Source organism: Mauremys reevesii, linkage group 20 (assembly GCF_016161935.1).
Source record: "Mauremys reevesii isolate NIE-2019 linkage group 20, ASM1616193v1, whole genome shotgun sequence".
NCBI lineage: Eukaryota > Metazoa > Chordata > Testudines > Geoemydidae > Mauremys > Mauremys reevesii.
This window is the reverse complement of record NC_052642.1, coordinates 20,581,659-20,596,367: the sequence shown is the minus strand read 5'-3', so window position 1 is coordinate 20,596,367 and position 14,709 is coordinate 20,581,659. Positions and strand designations below refer to the sequence as shown.

General features: G+C 48.9%; 2 protein-coding genes across 3 annotated transcripts in view; both read left to right on the top strand.

Annotated features, from left to right (window-relative positions):
• RPH3AL (rabphilin 3A like (without C2 domains)) overlaps positions 1–14,709 on the top strand; it is a 106,899-nt gene that overhangs the window by 84,873 nt on the left and 7,317 nt on the right. The window contains exon 10 of one of the 2 annotated variants that reach the window (XM_039508380.1): positions 2,373–5,578. The exons of the other annotated variant lie outside the window; for it this stretch is intronic. Within the exon in view, the coding sequence (XP_039364314.1) occupies positions 2,373–2,407 (35 nt within the window). The 3' untranslated portion in view covers positions 2,408–5,578. Of the gene's footprint in view, positions 1–2,372; positions 5,579–14,709 lie in introns of those variants that run through there. 2 annotated transcript variants of the gene reach the window in all.
• The window catches only part of DOC2B (double C2 domain beta), a 159,779-nt gene continuing 152,334 nt past the window's right edge, over positions 7,265–14,709 (top strand). Inside the window, exon 1 of the mRNA XM_039508366.1 lies at positions 7,265–7,285. Within this exon, the coding sequence (XP_039364300.1) occupies positions 7,280–7,285 (6 nt within the window). The 5' untranslated portion in view covers positions 7,265–7,279. The remainder of the gene's footprint in view (positions 7,286–14,709) is intronic.

Below are 14,709 nucleotides of genomic sequence, written 5' to 3'. Positions count from 1 at the left end.
CGCTGAGGGTGACTGGTCTGCACTGACCGGTCAGCAATGTGCCGGCTGGCTCGTTGCGAACGGTCAAGTGCTGCCTGTTAGGGCCCAGTGCTAGGCCCTTTGCCTTCCCAGAGGACGATGGGGGTGGCCTGAGTTCTGGGGAGCGATGATTGGGGGCGAGGGAGAGGGGGTTGGGTTCTGCAGATGCACCCTGAGCTGTGGGATGAATTTTATAAATGAAGGGGAAGAAAAAAGCCCCAGTCCAAGCGTGTCCCACAGTGAATCTGGCTGTTCTGTGCCAGCCCTGGCTCTGGTGCCCTGGGGTTTGCTGATCACCAGAAGGAGGATCCCCCTGTAGAGAGTGGGCTGTGCAGGGCTCCAGTGGGTTTGTCTCGGGAGTCTCATTTTGTCCCCAGCCTTCCAGGAGGGCTAAATTCCACTGGATCCAATGCATGGGCGGCGCATATTGTAGGGTGGGGGAGGCTGGGCCCCGCATGGCCCCACCCACACTCTGCCCTGAGGCCCCTCCTGCTTGCCCTTGGCCCCAGCCCAGGCAGGCTGCTCATCTTCCAGGAAGCTGGCTGGGGCAAGGGCCGCCACCACCGGCCTGTGGCTGAGACTTGCAGTGGCTGGGGCCGCCCAGCGCTGGGGGGGGCCCTGGGTGCTGGGGCCACGCTGCCTGCCCTGTGCTCAGGCGGCACTTGGGGGGGCCACACCTCCCACGCAGCACTCGGGGGCTGGGGAGCCACGTGCTAGCTGGGGGGGGGCTCCGGGCTCCAGCAGGGGAAGGGGAAGCGCTGTCAGTGCTGTGATGTGCTCCTTGGATGTGTAAAAGGGACTATGAAGCAGAGGCAGGAAGTGATCTCCTTGCGTAGTGTTGGTTAGGACACTACTGGAATACTGTGCCCAGTCTGGGGCCTGCAAGAAGAATGTGGAAATACTGGAGAAAGTTCAGTGAGGACCACAAAGATGATCTGGGGGCTGGAAATCAAGCCATACAACATGAAGCTTAAGGAGCTCAGTTTATTCGACTTCTCGAAGAGAAGGATGAGAGGTGACTTGCTCACCCTGTGTAGGTGCTCGCGCATGGAGAAGAGATCTGATAGTGGGGGCTTTTCAGCCTTGCTGACAAAGGCATAACAAGATTCAGTGGCTGGAAGCTGAAGTCAGAGGCATTCAGCCTTGAAATAAGATGCAGTCTCCTAGCTGTGAGGATAATTAAACATTGGAACAGCTTACCGGGGAGGGGGCAGGCGCCCTGTGGCTCAGAGTCTTTTAAGACGGAGCTCTTTAATCCAACTTCTAGGAGAAGGTCTGTGGCCTGTATGTGCAGGGCGCTGTCGGGCTGGATGGTTGCAATGGTCTCTTCTGGTCGTGGAGTCTGTGAATCCCCCTGTTCATTCCCTACATCCCTGCGCCTTAGAGAGAACCGAATTGACTGATTAAGACAGTAACTATAATCAAAGCTCAAGCTTCAGGGCTTGAGCCAGTTGCCTGTAAGGGTCAGGAAGGATTTTTCCCCCAATGCACAATTAGCTAGATGTAATCTGCTGGAGGTGGGGGGTGGAGGTCGTTTTCCTCTGATATATCAAGGTGCAGCCACAACTGGAGATAGGACACTGCTGGCATGGGCCAACGTGAGGTGATACAGAAAGTCCTCTTTCTTGGATGTCAGGCTGATGTCTCTTGCTCACATCCTCAGGGTCAAAATGATCTCCAGATGTGGGGCTGGGAAGGAATCCTCCCTCCCTCGTCAGATTGGCAGGGATCTTGGTGGAGGGATAAGGGGGTTCAACTTCCTCTGCAGTGTGGGGTGAGTCACCTGCTAGCATCGTCTGGGTACATCTCACCTAATCAATTTCATGCCATCACAGGGGCTTGAGGGCACTTCAGTTTCTCCTGTGGCACACGCAATAGCTTACTCTCCTGAGGACTGAAATGCTTTATTCTCACTGAAGTCACATGGCTCAATGTAATGGTGTGTGGGTAAAATATAATGACCTGTGATATGCTGGAAATCAAACTATATGAGCTAATGATGCCTTCTGGCCATAACGCTGTGACTCTATAAAAGTGCTGGACATCATAAACTCCTTTTGAAACCCTGGGAGTTGAGGCTCGGCGCCTCCCAGGAGTTCAGTGAAGAAGGCAGCTCAACCAGTTCTCTTGTTCCATGAGCAACCCTTCCGTTTTCTTTCTTTCTCACCCATTCTCTCCTCCCTCCCCTATTCCCTCAGCTCTGCTTCCTTTAATAAAGTTTAATGGGGCTTGACTGCTGACGCAGCGCCCCCCCTAATGATCCACAGTCATTCTCATCGCTGCTGTTCCTAGCGAGCTTTTCAAATGATGCCCCCTCCCACAGCCAACCAAATCTGTCTTTATTTATTTCAAAGGCAAACGACGCATCCACCCAAGTCCCTGGTGCTGATGGGAGCCGACGTCTCACTGCTTGACCCGGATCCAGCACGGCTTGTCTGACACATCCAGTCTTGTACTCTCCACGGATTGAGCGAACCCCAGCATTCTGTGGCGTCTGAGTCACCATGATTCCACACAGACCCTAATTTACTTGCCGTTGGCTGGAAAGAGACATTGCTGTCCACTCGGCGTAGTTTGTCCCATTTTTGTTTTTGCCTCCTGCTGGCTGCAGAAGAATGGGAAACATTTGGATTGGAGGGTTGCTCTTCTGAGTGAGGAAAGGAGCGAGTGATACCATGGTAGCCATCCAGCTGTGTATTAGTATTTCTACTGAGATTCATTTCCCCCCTCTGTAAAATGGAGAGCCCAACACTTACCCACCTCGGTAAGGACATCGCAGTGCAGCGTAGTGAGAGCACTGAACTAGGATCAAGATGCTTGTGTTGTATTCCTGGTTCGCTGAGCAACCTTGAGCAAATCACGTTGTGCATCTCTGTGCCTGAGATTCCTCTCCTGTAAATGGTTTTTGTAAGAGTTCTGCCTGCTTTTCGTGACGCGCTTTGAGATCCACAGGTGAACGGCACTACATGAGATTCACACCTCCACCCACACGCCTGCACATCCCTGACCCCCAGGAAAGCCCTTGCAATAAAGTGTGTGAGTGGCATGTTGCTTTGTGCTGCTTCTCTGCACAGGGTGAACTTCCCTCGATAAGCGGCCAGGGTGAAATCCTGGCTCTCTTGAAGTCAATGAGAATTTTGCTACCAACTTCTGTGGGGCCAGGTTTCCATCCTCAGTATTCTCATCACAGTTATTACTGGGTTTATTATTGTTTTCATCAGGGATCCCCATTAGCTGGTGTGATGGCGCTCCACCCTCCTCCCTTCGAAGGGCCCTTCTTGAACATGGCTGCCTGCTGGGGATGGTCATTTATTTAGAGAGGAAGAGAGCCGTGGAAGAGGATTAAAGATTCCTTTAATCTTTCTGCGGTAGGATGTTTCCTCTCCTTTCTGGTCTCTGATGTGTTGAAGTCGGTGTTGTGAGCAGCCTCTCTCTGTGCTGCCAACTCTGTGTGTTTTACCTTTCAGTGGGAGAACCCTGCTGACGCCCTGATGGCACCTGGATGGCACTGGGCAGCCATCTCAGCCACGTGTTCTAAAAAGAAGGCTACTTTCCCTTGTGAAGGTGGAAGGAGCCAGGCCTGTGTTTTCTCCTTGCTGTCCCCAGAGCTCATGCATCTGTCTGGCTGCAATTTCTTATGCACTAATACTTGGGTCTTCGGCACTGATCTAAACTGGAGAGAGCTGCTGGTCTGGTGCCATCCCCACCTCTCATCTGAGGTATACACTCTTCCCCAATGTCTGGCAGATGCCTAGAGGCCAAGCCCGTGACTCCTATAAAGGGATCAAGCATTTTAAGGCCTGAGCCAAAGCCCAGATCAATGGGAGTCCTTCAGTTGACATCAAAGGGCTTTGCATGAGGCACATATTCTGCAAAGGGACCCAGAGACGCCAAAGAGTGCTGTCCAGGGATGACTGATCACTTTAAAAGCAGTTCACTGCCACTAGTGAGTCACCTTCCCCTTTGTAAACTAGCCACTCTGATCTGTTTAAACAATTTCTCCACCCCCTTCCCAGCTCACTAAGTGATTGTTGGGTTATTAGAATATATATATCTGTTTGTTTTTTTAGGATTGCTTCTGAGACATGCAGAAATTGGGGGTTTTGTATGAGGTTGGGGTGGTGGAGGAATATTTGTTTTTAATAGGAAAATACCCTGCAATGTACATACACATGCATTGGATTTTACAAATGACGATAGTATAAAGGTAAATGAGATCAGGTACTGGGCTCCCAGCCCCAAGTGGTTTTGCATCCAACCAAGCACCCTGCTGTTGCTCTTTGTGCTGCCTGCTGGGGTGATGTGCTACAGGACGGGCATTTTAACTTTTGGTCTGGGTTATGAGACTAAGACATGTAGGGCCAGATTTTCAAAGGTATTTAGGCACCTAAAGATGTAGATGGATGCCTAGGTGCCAAATGGGATTTTCAAAAGCGCCTATCTCCACCTTCATGTGTCTAAATACTTTTGAAAATCTGGCCTACGTTACTTCTGAAAATGGGACATAAGCATCTAAGTCTCTTGGGCACTTTTGAAACTGTTACCCCAGATTTTTACAACCTAGTTTCCTTCCGTGTCTTATTTACCACCACTTTGCATTAGTAAGGCAGAATCAAATTTTCCTTATCGCCATCCACCCTGCTTGTTTCATTGTTATACTTCACTCAGCTTGGACAATGAAAACCGCCTAGTCAGTTTCGTTGTATTTCACAGCCACTTCTGCTCTTTGGTTCTCGTTCACCAGCACATATAAATCGCCAACACGGGGGGAATGATGTTTTACTCCTGACATACTCCTCACTGGTTTGTTGGGTTGCTTTAAAACCTGAAAATGCTTCAATTAACATTGTTTTGTGAAACACTCTTGCTTAAACATGGATGTGGGGCTGATACTGTCCCAAAACCCTGTTCACCCCTTGCTCACACCTGTGTAACTCTGACTTCAGCAGAGTTGTCCCTGATTCAGAGTCAGATCTGGAACCTGTTGACGTGGATCCAGGACCCAAGTGAGAGAAGAGCCAGGCCCAGTCCATGTCGACTATCGATATGTCTACACTTTGAGCTGGGAAGTGTGAATTTCAGCTCAAGGAGACATACCTGCGCTAGCTCTCATCAAGCTAGCGTGCTAAAAATAGAGCATAGCTGCAGCAGCGCCAGTGATCCCAGATACATACTCAGGACAACAATCCCACAGCTATGAGTTTGCTCTATTTTTAGCATGCCCCTTGAACTGGAATTTACACCTTCAGCTTGAAGTGTAGACATCCGCCCATGCAAATGCAGTATGCCGACATGTGCAACTCTGTGCTAATACTTGTTATGAAAGAGATTTTTCATCCCTTAAAGGTGTATTTCACCCTAATATGTGTTTACATGTCTTCAACCAGGTCTTTATCTTCCTTATAACCAGTAACAGATGCCTGCGTTTCTAGTTGGGGGGTGGGCAGGAAAGGGAATGTGAATGGGTCTCCGTTTACTAGGATGTTGTGTGTGTCCCTTCCTTCCCTCATTGTTATATGTAACATTTTAGAATTGGAAATAATAAAGCTTTGACACTGCACGACTGCCTGGCTTCCTGAAACAATACAACATTTCTCTGTTCCCAAGTTGCAAATATTCTTCAAATCTTCAGGCTGCCTCCAGCAGGGAGCTAATTCCACCACTGGGCTGGTGAATCACAGGTAATTAACAAGTGTGCTGAACCTCAAGGTCCTGTTTTCTATATTCCCACCTCTTAGATATCTAAATGTGGCAATGGAAGCTGATCCACAGGTACATTTTTAGCCTTTTTGTAGAGCGTTTCTTTCTCTGTTGAAAGCACTAAGCATAATGCAGCAGTAATTACCATCCTGCAAAGAGTCATCATTCTTGGCCTTGTGAAGCTTGTCACTCACTCTTGTCTGGCAATTAGGGTCTATTTAATATTCTCCACCAAGAAACATCTACAGTATTCAATAAAGCTGTATAGCTATATATACACGTGTGTGGTTTTTGTCCCACAGTGCATTTAATTTCAAGGTTTCAAATGACTTGTTTTGCTTTTCCATTTTAAACTCACCACGCAAATTGCTGTTGTGATTGTTCTGATGATGGTGCTAGGGTGCTGTCATTGGCTTGAGGGCGCAGCTTGTCAAGGACTAAGCAGCTCCTACAATTCTCCACAATGTCAAAGATAGAGGGGAGTCAGTTCTGCCATCTTTGAGGTGGGAAAATGCTGGCCATGAACTGCCAAACTGAAATGTTTCTCCCGTGGTTCACTTTAATGCAGTGAAGCTTCAGGATCTAATCTGGTTGAAAAAAATCCCCACATACATATTATAGGTACTTAACATGCTGAAGCAAATGGGCTGCCAATAAGGGTTGCTAATTTTGGTTGAATGTCTTTCTAGAGGTTTCATCACAACATAATCTTTAATGAAAGATTAATCTTTAATTCCTGGAGACTCCAGGATAATCCTGGAGGGTTGGCAGCCCTACAGCATGTTTTGTGAGTGCTTGTTAGTAAATCAGGTGCTGAAGACGGGCTGACAGCCAGAGCTTTTTGATTGTTCGGTTTAACCCACACAGGTGGCGGCGGTGATTACCATTATTGCTTTAAAATGGCAGATAGTCTCTGGGTAGCTTTTATAGTTCATTTGTAAATTGAAGTCCCACTATTAACTCTGTGAATGAGATCATTTCTCAATCACAGTAGCAGGATGTGAAGTGTGGGTCACCATCCCAACCCCTGGCATTTCTTCCTCTACATGCAGCCTTGCCTTTCGGTTTCTATCCGATGTGTCCATTGGTTGCTTCCTTTCCAGCATGGAAAACCATTCTTCTGTGACACTCCTTGTCTCCACAGGTGCGTGCGCTAGAAAGCGTGCCAAGCAGTGGGTTTGACTGACTGGCCACTGAGGACATTACTTACATATTGCAGTTAGAGGCAAGGTGGGTGAGGTAATATCTGTTATGGGACCAACTTCTACTGTTGAAAGAGTCTTTTGAGGTTACACAGAGCTGGTCCTCAGAGTGTCACAGCTAAATACAAGGTGGGACTGATAAGAAGTTAACACGAGCCCAATCAAGGTGAAGTGGGCAGTTAACAGCTGTGACACTGGGTACCTTCCCCAGACCTGAAGACGAGCTCTGTCTCGTTAAGCTTGTTTCTTTCCCCCAACAGAATTTGATCCACTGAAAGGTATTACTCTACCTACCTGTGTCTCTAATATCCTCGAACCAAAGTGGCTACGCCAGCGCGGCAAACAAGAATTGCAGTTAAATGCAGGTAAAACAGCAGGGGCTGCCTGGCATGTGGTGTTAGTAATGGTTTATGTGGAACTCCTTGCTAGAGGATGTTGTGAAGGCCAATACTATAACAGCGTTCAAAAAAGAACTGGATACATTTGTGAAGGATCGGTCCATCAATGGTTATTAGCCAGGATGGGCAGGGATGGTGTCCCTAGCCTCTATTTGCCACAAGCTAGGAATGGATGACAGGAGATGGATCATTCGATGACTGCCTGTTCTGTTCATTCCCTCTGAAGCACCTGGCATTGGCCACTGTTGGAAGACAGGATACAGGGCTCGATGGACCTTTGATTTGACCCAATATGGCTGTTCTTATGTTTTTATCAGCGTTTGGTCACAGGTTCAAAGGCAGCCCAGATCATCATCGTTAGTAGCATTTACTATTTAAATTACACTGTAAATGTTCATGGTGCTTTAGAGGAGAAAGATGCAGCCTGTACCCTGAAGATTGACTAACAAAGGGAATCTATCCTAGAGATTTCTATTGCCCCCATCATTATAGAATCTGAGCACTTCACAATCTTTTAATGCAGTGGTCCCCAACATGGTACCCGTGGGCACCATGGCACCCGCTGGGGCATCAATCTGCGTCCACGTACTGGCTGGCGGACAAGCATCCGCCAAAATGCTGCCAAGAAGCGGCAATGTCAAGGGGCGTCACCACTGGAATGCCGCCAAAAATCAGCAGCAATTTCGGCGGCAACGCCTCTTGATGACTGTCCTTGGTGGCTCGTCGGCTGGCGCTTGTCAGATGAAAAAGGTTGGGGACCACTGTTTTAATGTATTTATCAGGGCACTGCTGTTATCCCCATTGCACAGATGAGCAACTGAGGGACAGGAAAACCAAGGCCCAAATCCTCAGTGGGAGTTAGGCACCTAAATAGCTTTGATTACAGTGGAAGTCAGGAGCTTAAATGCCTTTGAGAAACTGAGCTGAAGTGACTTGCTTGGGCCAGTCAGCCCTGTGCAATTAGTCCTACCTCCCAGCACCTGTGCAGGGTGTGAGACTTAAGAAGAGGAAGAGGAAGCTTGGCGGGAGGGTCCCAGGCAGGGAAACCCTGCCAATATCCCCTGCAGTGGAACAGGCAGGCTAGGCCACCTGGGGAAGAGCAGGAGGGTTCCTGTGGCTGTAGCTAGTCTGCGGAGAGGGGGCAGCCAGAGAGGAAAAAAGGATGAACAGCTGGGGGAGGGGAGTTGGGGGTGAGCGCACAGGATCTTCTGAGGTGAGGCAAGAATCCAGGTTGGAGCTAGGAAGTGGCTGAGAACTGTGGCCTGACAGAGGCCCTCAGGGTAAGGGTAGTCCGGGCCCCATCCCAAATGGTTGGAGCCCAGGTGCCAGCAGTTAGGCTGTTGCCACTGGGAGCCTGCCTGTAAAGAAGAGTCTGAAAGCTGAGTCCCACAGGGCCCAAGATTTGCTTTGATGTTTGTATGGCAAAGGGGGGCCGGGCAAAGGAAGCCCCCCCCAGGAAGCCCGCCCCAGAGGCAGGCCAGGGGGCCCCCAGAAACCCACTAATAGCGGGGACAAACCAATAAAAGAACACAGACAGAGGGGAGGTAAGGGTCAGGAAAAGGAGGGGGAGTGGAGGAGAGCACAGGACACCGCCGGCGCCGGACAGCCAGAGCCAGCCAGCGGGAGCCAGAAGGCCAGAGCCGGAGCCCGTGAGACCCCCCGGGGACGGGTCGGGGGAAGGGAATCGGAGTCCCCCCCGTCAGCACACAGCCACTCACCGCCTCCCTGGTCCTGGTCACGTAGGGCCATTGGAGAGAGGGCCAGAGGAGAGAGGTCCCAGGTTCCGTGACCGTGGGGGCCACGGATATAGGAGGAGGAGGGAGAAGGAGGAAAAGAAAAGTGCAGCCAAGGAGAGATGGTGAGAGGAGAGGAGGGGGGCTGGCAGCCTGGCGCACTCAACGTAAATGTGCGCCAGGGTCTCCCTCACGTAACAGGGCACTGGCCTTTCAAGGCCAGAGCGGGTGGAGTGAGAAGCCTGTTAGCCGGCTCCATGGGTCCATGGAGGCAGATTAAGGCTGGGATATAACTGAAGCAGTTGTTGGAGCAGTCGGCCCTTGGGAGAGGGAAGCCATGGGGATTAACCGAACTGAAATAAGCTGTTCTTATACTGAACAAGAGTCTCCACGGTCCACATTTCATAAAGTGTAAATTTAAACCCAAGTTCTACCAGTCCTGCTGCCTTGTGTAGACACAGTCTGGTGCTAGACTGTATGAAATCTCCTCCTCCCTATGCATCTTAACTCTAATTTATCCAGTCAAGTCCAAGTAAGTCTTCTCCTAGTTTAGCCCACAGATCATTTCCAGCTGCCATTGGACTCCGCACTGTGTGAAGAACCCAGTCATCCTTAATCTGACCCAAAACTCACAGCTTTGAGGGGGGATTTGGGGTTGATAATAGGGGAACTGATTGTCACTTGGCTCAAGCTTCACCGTTTGGACTTGGAGCCTCATGTTAAGGCCTCCTTTTAATTACATGGAGGGGCTATTAGGAATGTCATGGGGGAAACAGGAGGAGAGCCTAGATCTTCCTCCTGTTCCAAAAAGCGCAGGCTCCTCCTTCTATAGGAGACTCTCCAGTATCAACTGCAGCGGCCATATGACACACAGTTGAGCAATTCCAGTGCCATCCATTAGAAGGCAGGTGGGAATCCAGGTCACACAGCGAGTTCCTTAGGGTGAATTTTCAGGAGGGTGATAGTTTTTTGGTTTCCTTTTTTTTAAAGGCTGAGTCTTGAATGATGCAGTCACATAAACCAGAAATCCTGAGAAATGGAGCCATGCTGCAGTTTAAAGATTAGAACACCCAGATGTGTGTCTGCCAGTGAAGCTTAGCATCAGAGACACGCGCACAAATATTTATACATCTCCCACTCTGCCTCTTTCATGGCAGAAATATTTCTTCTCATCTTAATGGTAAAAATCCAAAGCTAATGTACTGTGATGCTGCTTTTTTAGCATTTCCGTCTCCTGAGCTGCTTTTCCATGTGTCCCCTGGAGAATATTATGTAGCATGAAAAGTTGGCGCTCTGTCCCAGTTTGACTGCAAGTTGCACCTTGGAGTAAATTAATTCAAATCCCCTGGAGAAGGCAGTTAGGTGCTCATGTGGAGCTTTGCAGAGGTTCTGTGGATTTATTTGAATTCATCAATAGCGGGTTTTTTTCTTTGCCCTCTTTCTGTGTGATATATAAAGCTCCTTCAGATAATCATGGATGGATTATGGTGCTTGCTTTTCACTCAGGAGTGGGTGGCATTTTGTGTTTATGTGCGGGATTGGAAGAAGAAAGTTGCATTTGAAAGACATTTTGATTGTGCACAAAATAAGCATAATGACAATGAACAATCTGAATTCATTCCACGACTCTCCCTTCCCACACCTGTAAGCATTTGGTGGCGTTCTCTATAGTCCCTTTAATCGATAGATCAATTTTTCTGATTAAAAACAGAAAGGCTAAGATCACTTGGTTTCCATCTTTATGGCTCATCCTACCAGGTGCTGGGCATTGTGACCCCAGTCCAACAGAGCACTTAATACACATGCTTGTCTTTGGCACTGATTTCAGTGGGGCTATTCATGTTGTGCTTAAATGCTCTACTGATTTGGGGCTGGAGGGCTCAGCTCCTTGCAGGAGCGAGCCCCTAATGTGTAGAAAGAAACCATTGCTGAAAAACGACTGGCATCAGCGCTACACACTACCAGGTCTGAAGGGCCAAATTCTGCTATTACAGCAGTGTGAATCTGAAGCAATTTACCCCAAATTAACAGACTCCAGTGAAATGGAGATGAGAATCTGGCCCTCTGGTACATTAATGCTGGAAATATTTATATTTTAGAATTCCCGAAGCTGGCTTAGTTCAGCAGGGCAGAGTTGATCCTGAACTAGCCAAGCCTAATATGTGAGTCACTCCTTGTATGCTCTGACTTTAGGCTAAATAGTTAAGTTAATTTGCTCACATTCTCCACTGATAATGTAAAAGGATTAATACATAAATAAAGGCCTCAGTTGCCAGGTGTGGGGTTCGTAGCTGGGGCCCAAATTCTGCACGCTCCGATACTGGTGGAAATGCAGAGTAATGCCTTTGACTCCTATGAATCACGCCAGATCTACAGCAACATAACCGAGAGCAGCCCCTCTGTGTGCAAACCGTGCTTAGATGATTTGTAACTTACTCTTGGAAATGGCTAAGCCTAATGTAAATGGTCTATTTAATACCACCTTATGACAGAACAGAATTTGGCTCTGTCTACATCTGCTGTAGCTCCTGATAACTTCAGTGGGCTTTGCACCCTCTCTGACAGCAGACTTCTTACTAAATCCATTTAAGTTCCAGAGAGGGTGGATGGGTCTAGCATCCTTTTTCATCACAGGGCCCTATGGACCTCTTACCAACAGGCACATAGCTGAGAGGCAAGTATGCGGTGGATGCAGAAGAGGAACTATTAACCCTGTGAGTAAAGGTTAGATTGTAAGTTAGCATGTGTTGTAGTAGTGGAAAAAGTAGGGAGCTGGGAGTCTGGACTCCTGGGTTCTATTCCCTGATCTGCCCCCCAATTTACAGTGTAATCTAGGTGCAGCCAATAAACCTCACTTTCCCGGTCTGGTAATACCTAACGCTAAGATTTTGACATGGTTATTTTTAGTAAAAGTCACGGACAGGTCAAAGGCGAAAAAGAAAAATTCACGGATGCCCATGACCAGTTTAACTTTTACTAAAAAATATCCATGACAAAATGGGGAGCTCATGTGCGGGGTCCCCCCATCGCCTGCATCAGCTGGGAGCTGCTCGGCACTCCAGGGGATCCTGCAGCTCCAGCCGCTGTGGGCTGAAGTTACAGAGGTCTCGGAAGTCACGGATTCCGTGACCTCCATGATAAAATTGTAGCCTTACTAATACTGGTTGTCTGGGTCTGTTCCTTAATGCCGTGATTCTCAGCCTTTAACAGATCTGGATCTCCCTCCTATACAGCAGGGCTCTAACTGGGGTGGAAGGTTTAGCAACATAGGATGGTCTAGCAGCTGGTTGAGACAGTCTGACTTAATGACTGTTTGCTCTCTAGAAATGCAAGGTATCCTCATTAGAATACCCTGTGCCTCTGCCCTAGAATAAAGCTGTGGAGGCAGATTAGCTTTTAGAAACACCTGCTGTGACTCTTCCCTCCCCCCCCCAAACTCTGCTCCCCTGAGCTCTCTCTCCTGTCTAGCCTGTGATGCTTCTCTCCTTCCCGTGCAGGGTTCCCCTGCTCCCCTTCCCCACCCCTCCACACACACACTTCAGCTACTGCAGAGTTTGAGTGTAGCACACTGCAGAAGTTCACCACACCTCCAGCAAACACCTGCGGCCTGGACCACACAGTCCCCAAGCTGCTGGCATCTGTGCCGAGGCTCCAGTGCGAAGAAGTGACAGCATGGGGGAGAAGTGGTGGCATAAAGTAGCAGGAAAGGGCTCTAGTTAATTGTCAGTGATGATAACACAACATAAACGGGCTGGATTTGGTGCTGCTGACATGAAGCCAGTGGAGTTACCTGAGTAACTGGACAGCAGCTCTATTAACCCTCCCAGCCATGGGGCAGATTCTGTTCAACTGCCTTCAAAACACAGAACTCATGTTTGTGGCTGTGGAGAGTGGTGCTAGCTGGTGATGTTAACTGATGTCACCTGAGCAGAGGCTCTTGCATCCAGCCCATGCGTGGAGGCAGCCTGTTGCCCTACATCTTCCCTCGAGGGGTTCTACGGTTTGATAAGTGAGCCCTGTGATACTGCTGTGGGTGTGGCAGGCAGAAGGATGATCCAGGGCTTAGGGCACTAGCCTGGGACCCAGGTTATTCCCTGCTCTGCCACAGACTTCCCGTGTGACCTTGGGTGAGTCACTAAGCCTCTGTGCCCCCATCTGTAAGTGTGGGTAACACAGCGCTTTTGTTCCTCGCAGGGATGTTGTGAGGATAAGTACATCAAGGACTGTGAAGTGCTCAGATATTCCGGGGCAGGGGGATAAGCACCTCTGATAGCTAGGTTTGCAGAGATCTAATTCTAGAGGTGCCTACAGAGTCCCAAACTAGCCTGAACCCACTGGCTCACAGGGAAGTGGGGGCTGCACTCAGGTGGGTGGATATCCAGGGCTCCAGACATGATCCCTTTTCATGGCAATGTTTTCTAACTGCTTTCCTCCCAAATGATGCACTGTACAGCGTCGTGAGGATGCCAACACACTGCTCACCCCTGAAAGGCCTGCGTCGGAGCTGTACAAACATGGATTTCCCAGGGCCCTAGCCCGAGGCTCTGATCAGACTGATTCCCTGTATGCTGAATGGCAGCCATGTTTTCTTTGTATTCCTGCTAGTCTCTTGCGCACCGAGAGCACCATTATTGCAGATCCCTTCAGACAGCAGCCTGCCCCTTCCGTACTCACAAGCAAAAACAGAGGGGCTGTCAGTGCCCAGCCTGCCCTGCTCTGCTCCTGCCTCTTTTATTCTCAGTGGTGGGGTCCATACTAAAAATCCCACCCATAACTGAGATGGAAGAAGCTGGTGCCATAGCAGCCATTTTACCGTGCAGAATTTGTTTCACATTTGACTTTGCCATTAAAGAGAAGCCCTTCATTCCAGACTCTAAAAGAAGAAAACCTGTCAAGTGGAAGCTTCCTAGACCTGCAGGAAGTCAGCAGAATCTTTCAGAGCTTGAATCTCTGAAGCCCCGTACAAACATGGGTTTAAGATAGCACGTTGGTCTGAGAGTTACAGAGTAGGACTGGCAGGCAGGACTCCTGCAGTCTGTTCCTTGCTCTGCCACCGACTTGCTGTTTGACCTGGGGAGAGTCACTTGATTTCTCTGTGCTGCAGCTTCTCCATCTGTGAAATGTTGGTACCCATCTAGCCAGAGTGTTTGAGACTTAATCTGTGTTTGTAAAGAGCAGGGAAATCAAGATCATTGGCCAGTGCAGAATATTAATAAGCCACCCCAATCAATAGCTCAGTACCATTGGCCTATAGGATGTGACCTTTTCCTGGCTTCAGGATTCCTAGAGCTGAATTCTGCCTTCAGCTATAGAAGTGCAACTCCCGGTGGGAGCGGTGGTATAGTTTAAAACTCCCTGCAGTTGTGTATCAGTTGGTCCACTGGCTGCATCTCCAGCTGCTACACACTATAGAGAGTTGTGGATGCTCAAGTTGTGCAGTCAGGCAGCCAGCTTGCCTGATTTGTGTGTGCAAAACACAGAGCTTGTGCACCTGCTTGGGTAGAAATGGGCTGTACAAAATCAGAAGCTGCTTGGGAAGGGAGTTCTTTCACCCTGACCTTGAGAGGCTGGAAAATCTGTGCATGTGGGTCTGATCTTTCTACCTCTTGCAAAAAAATATAACCAAGTCTGTACTTGAAGCTTGCCTATTAAATAACA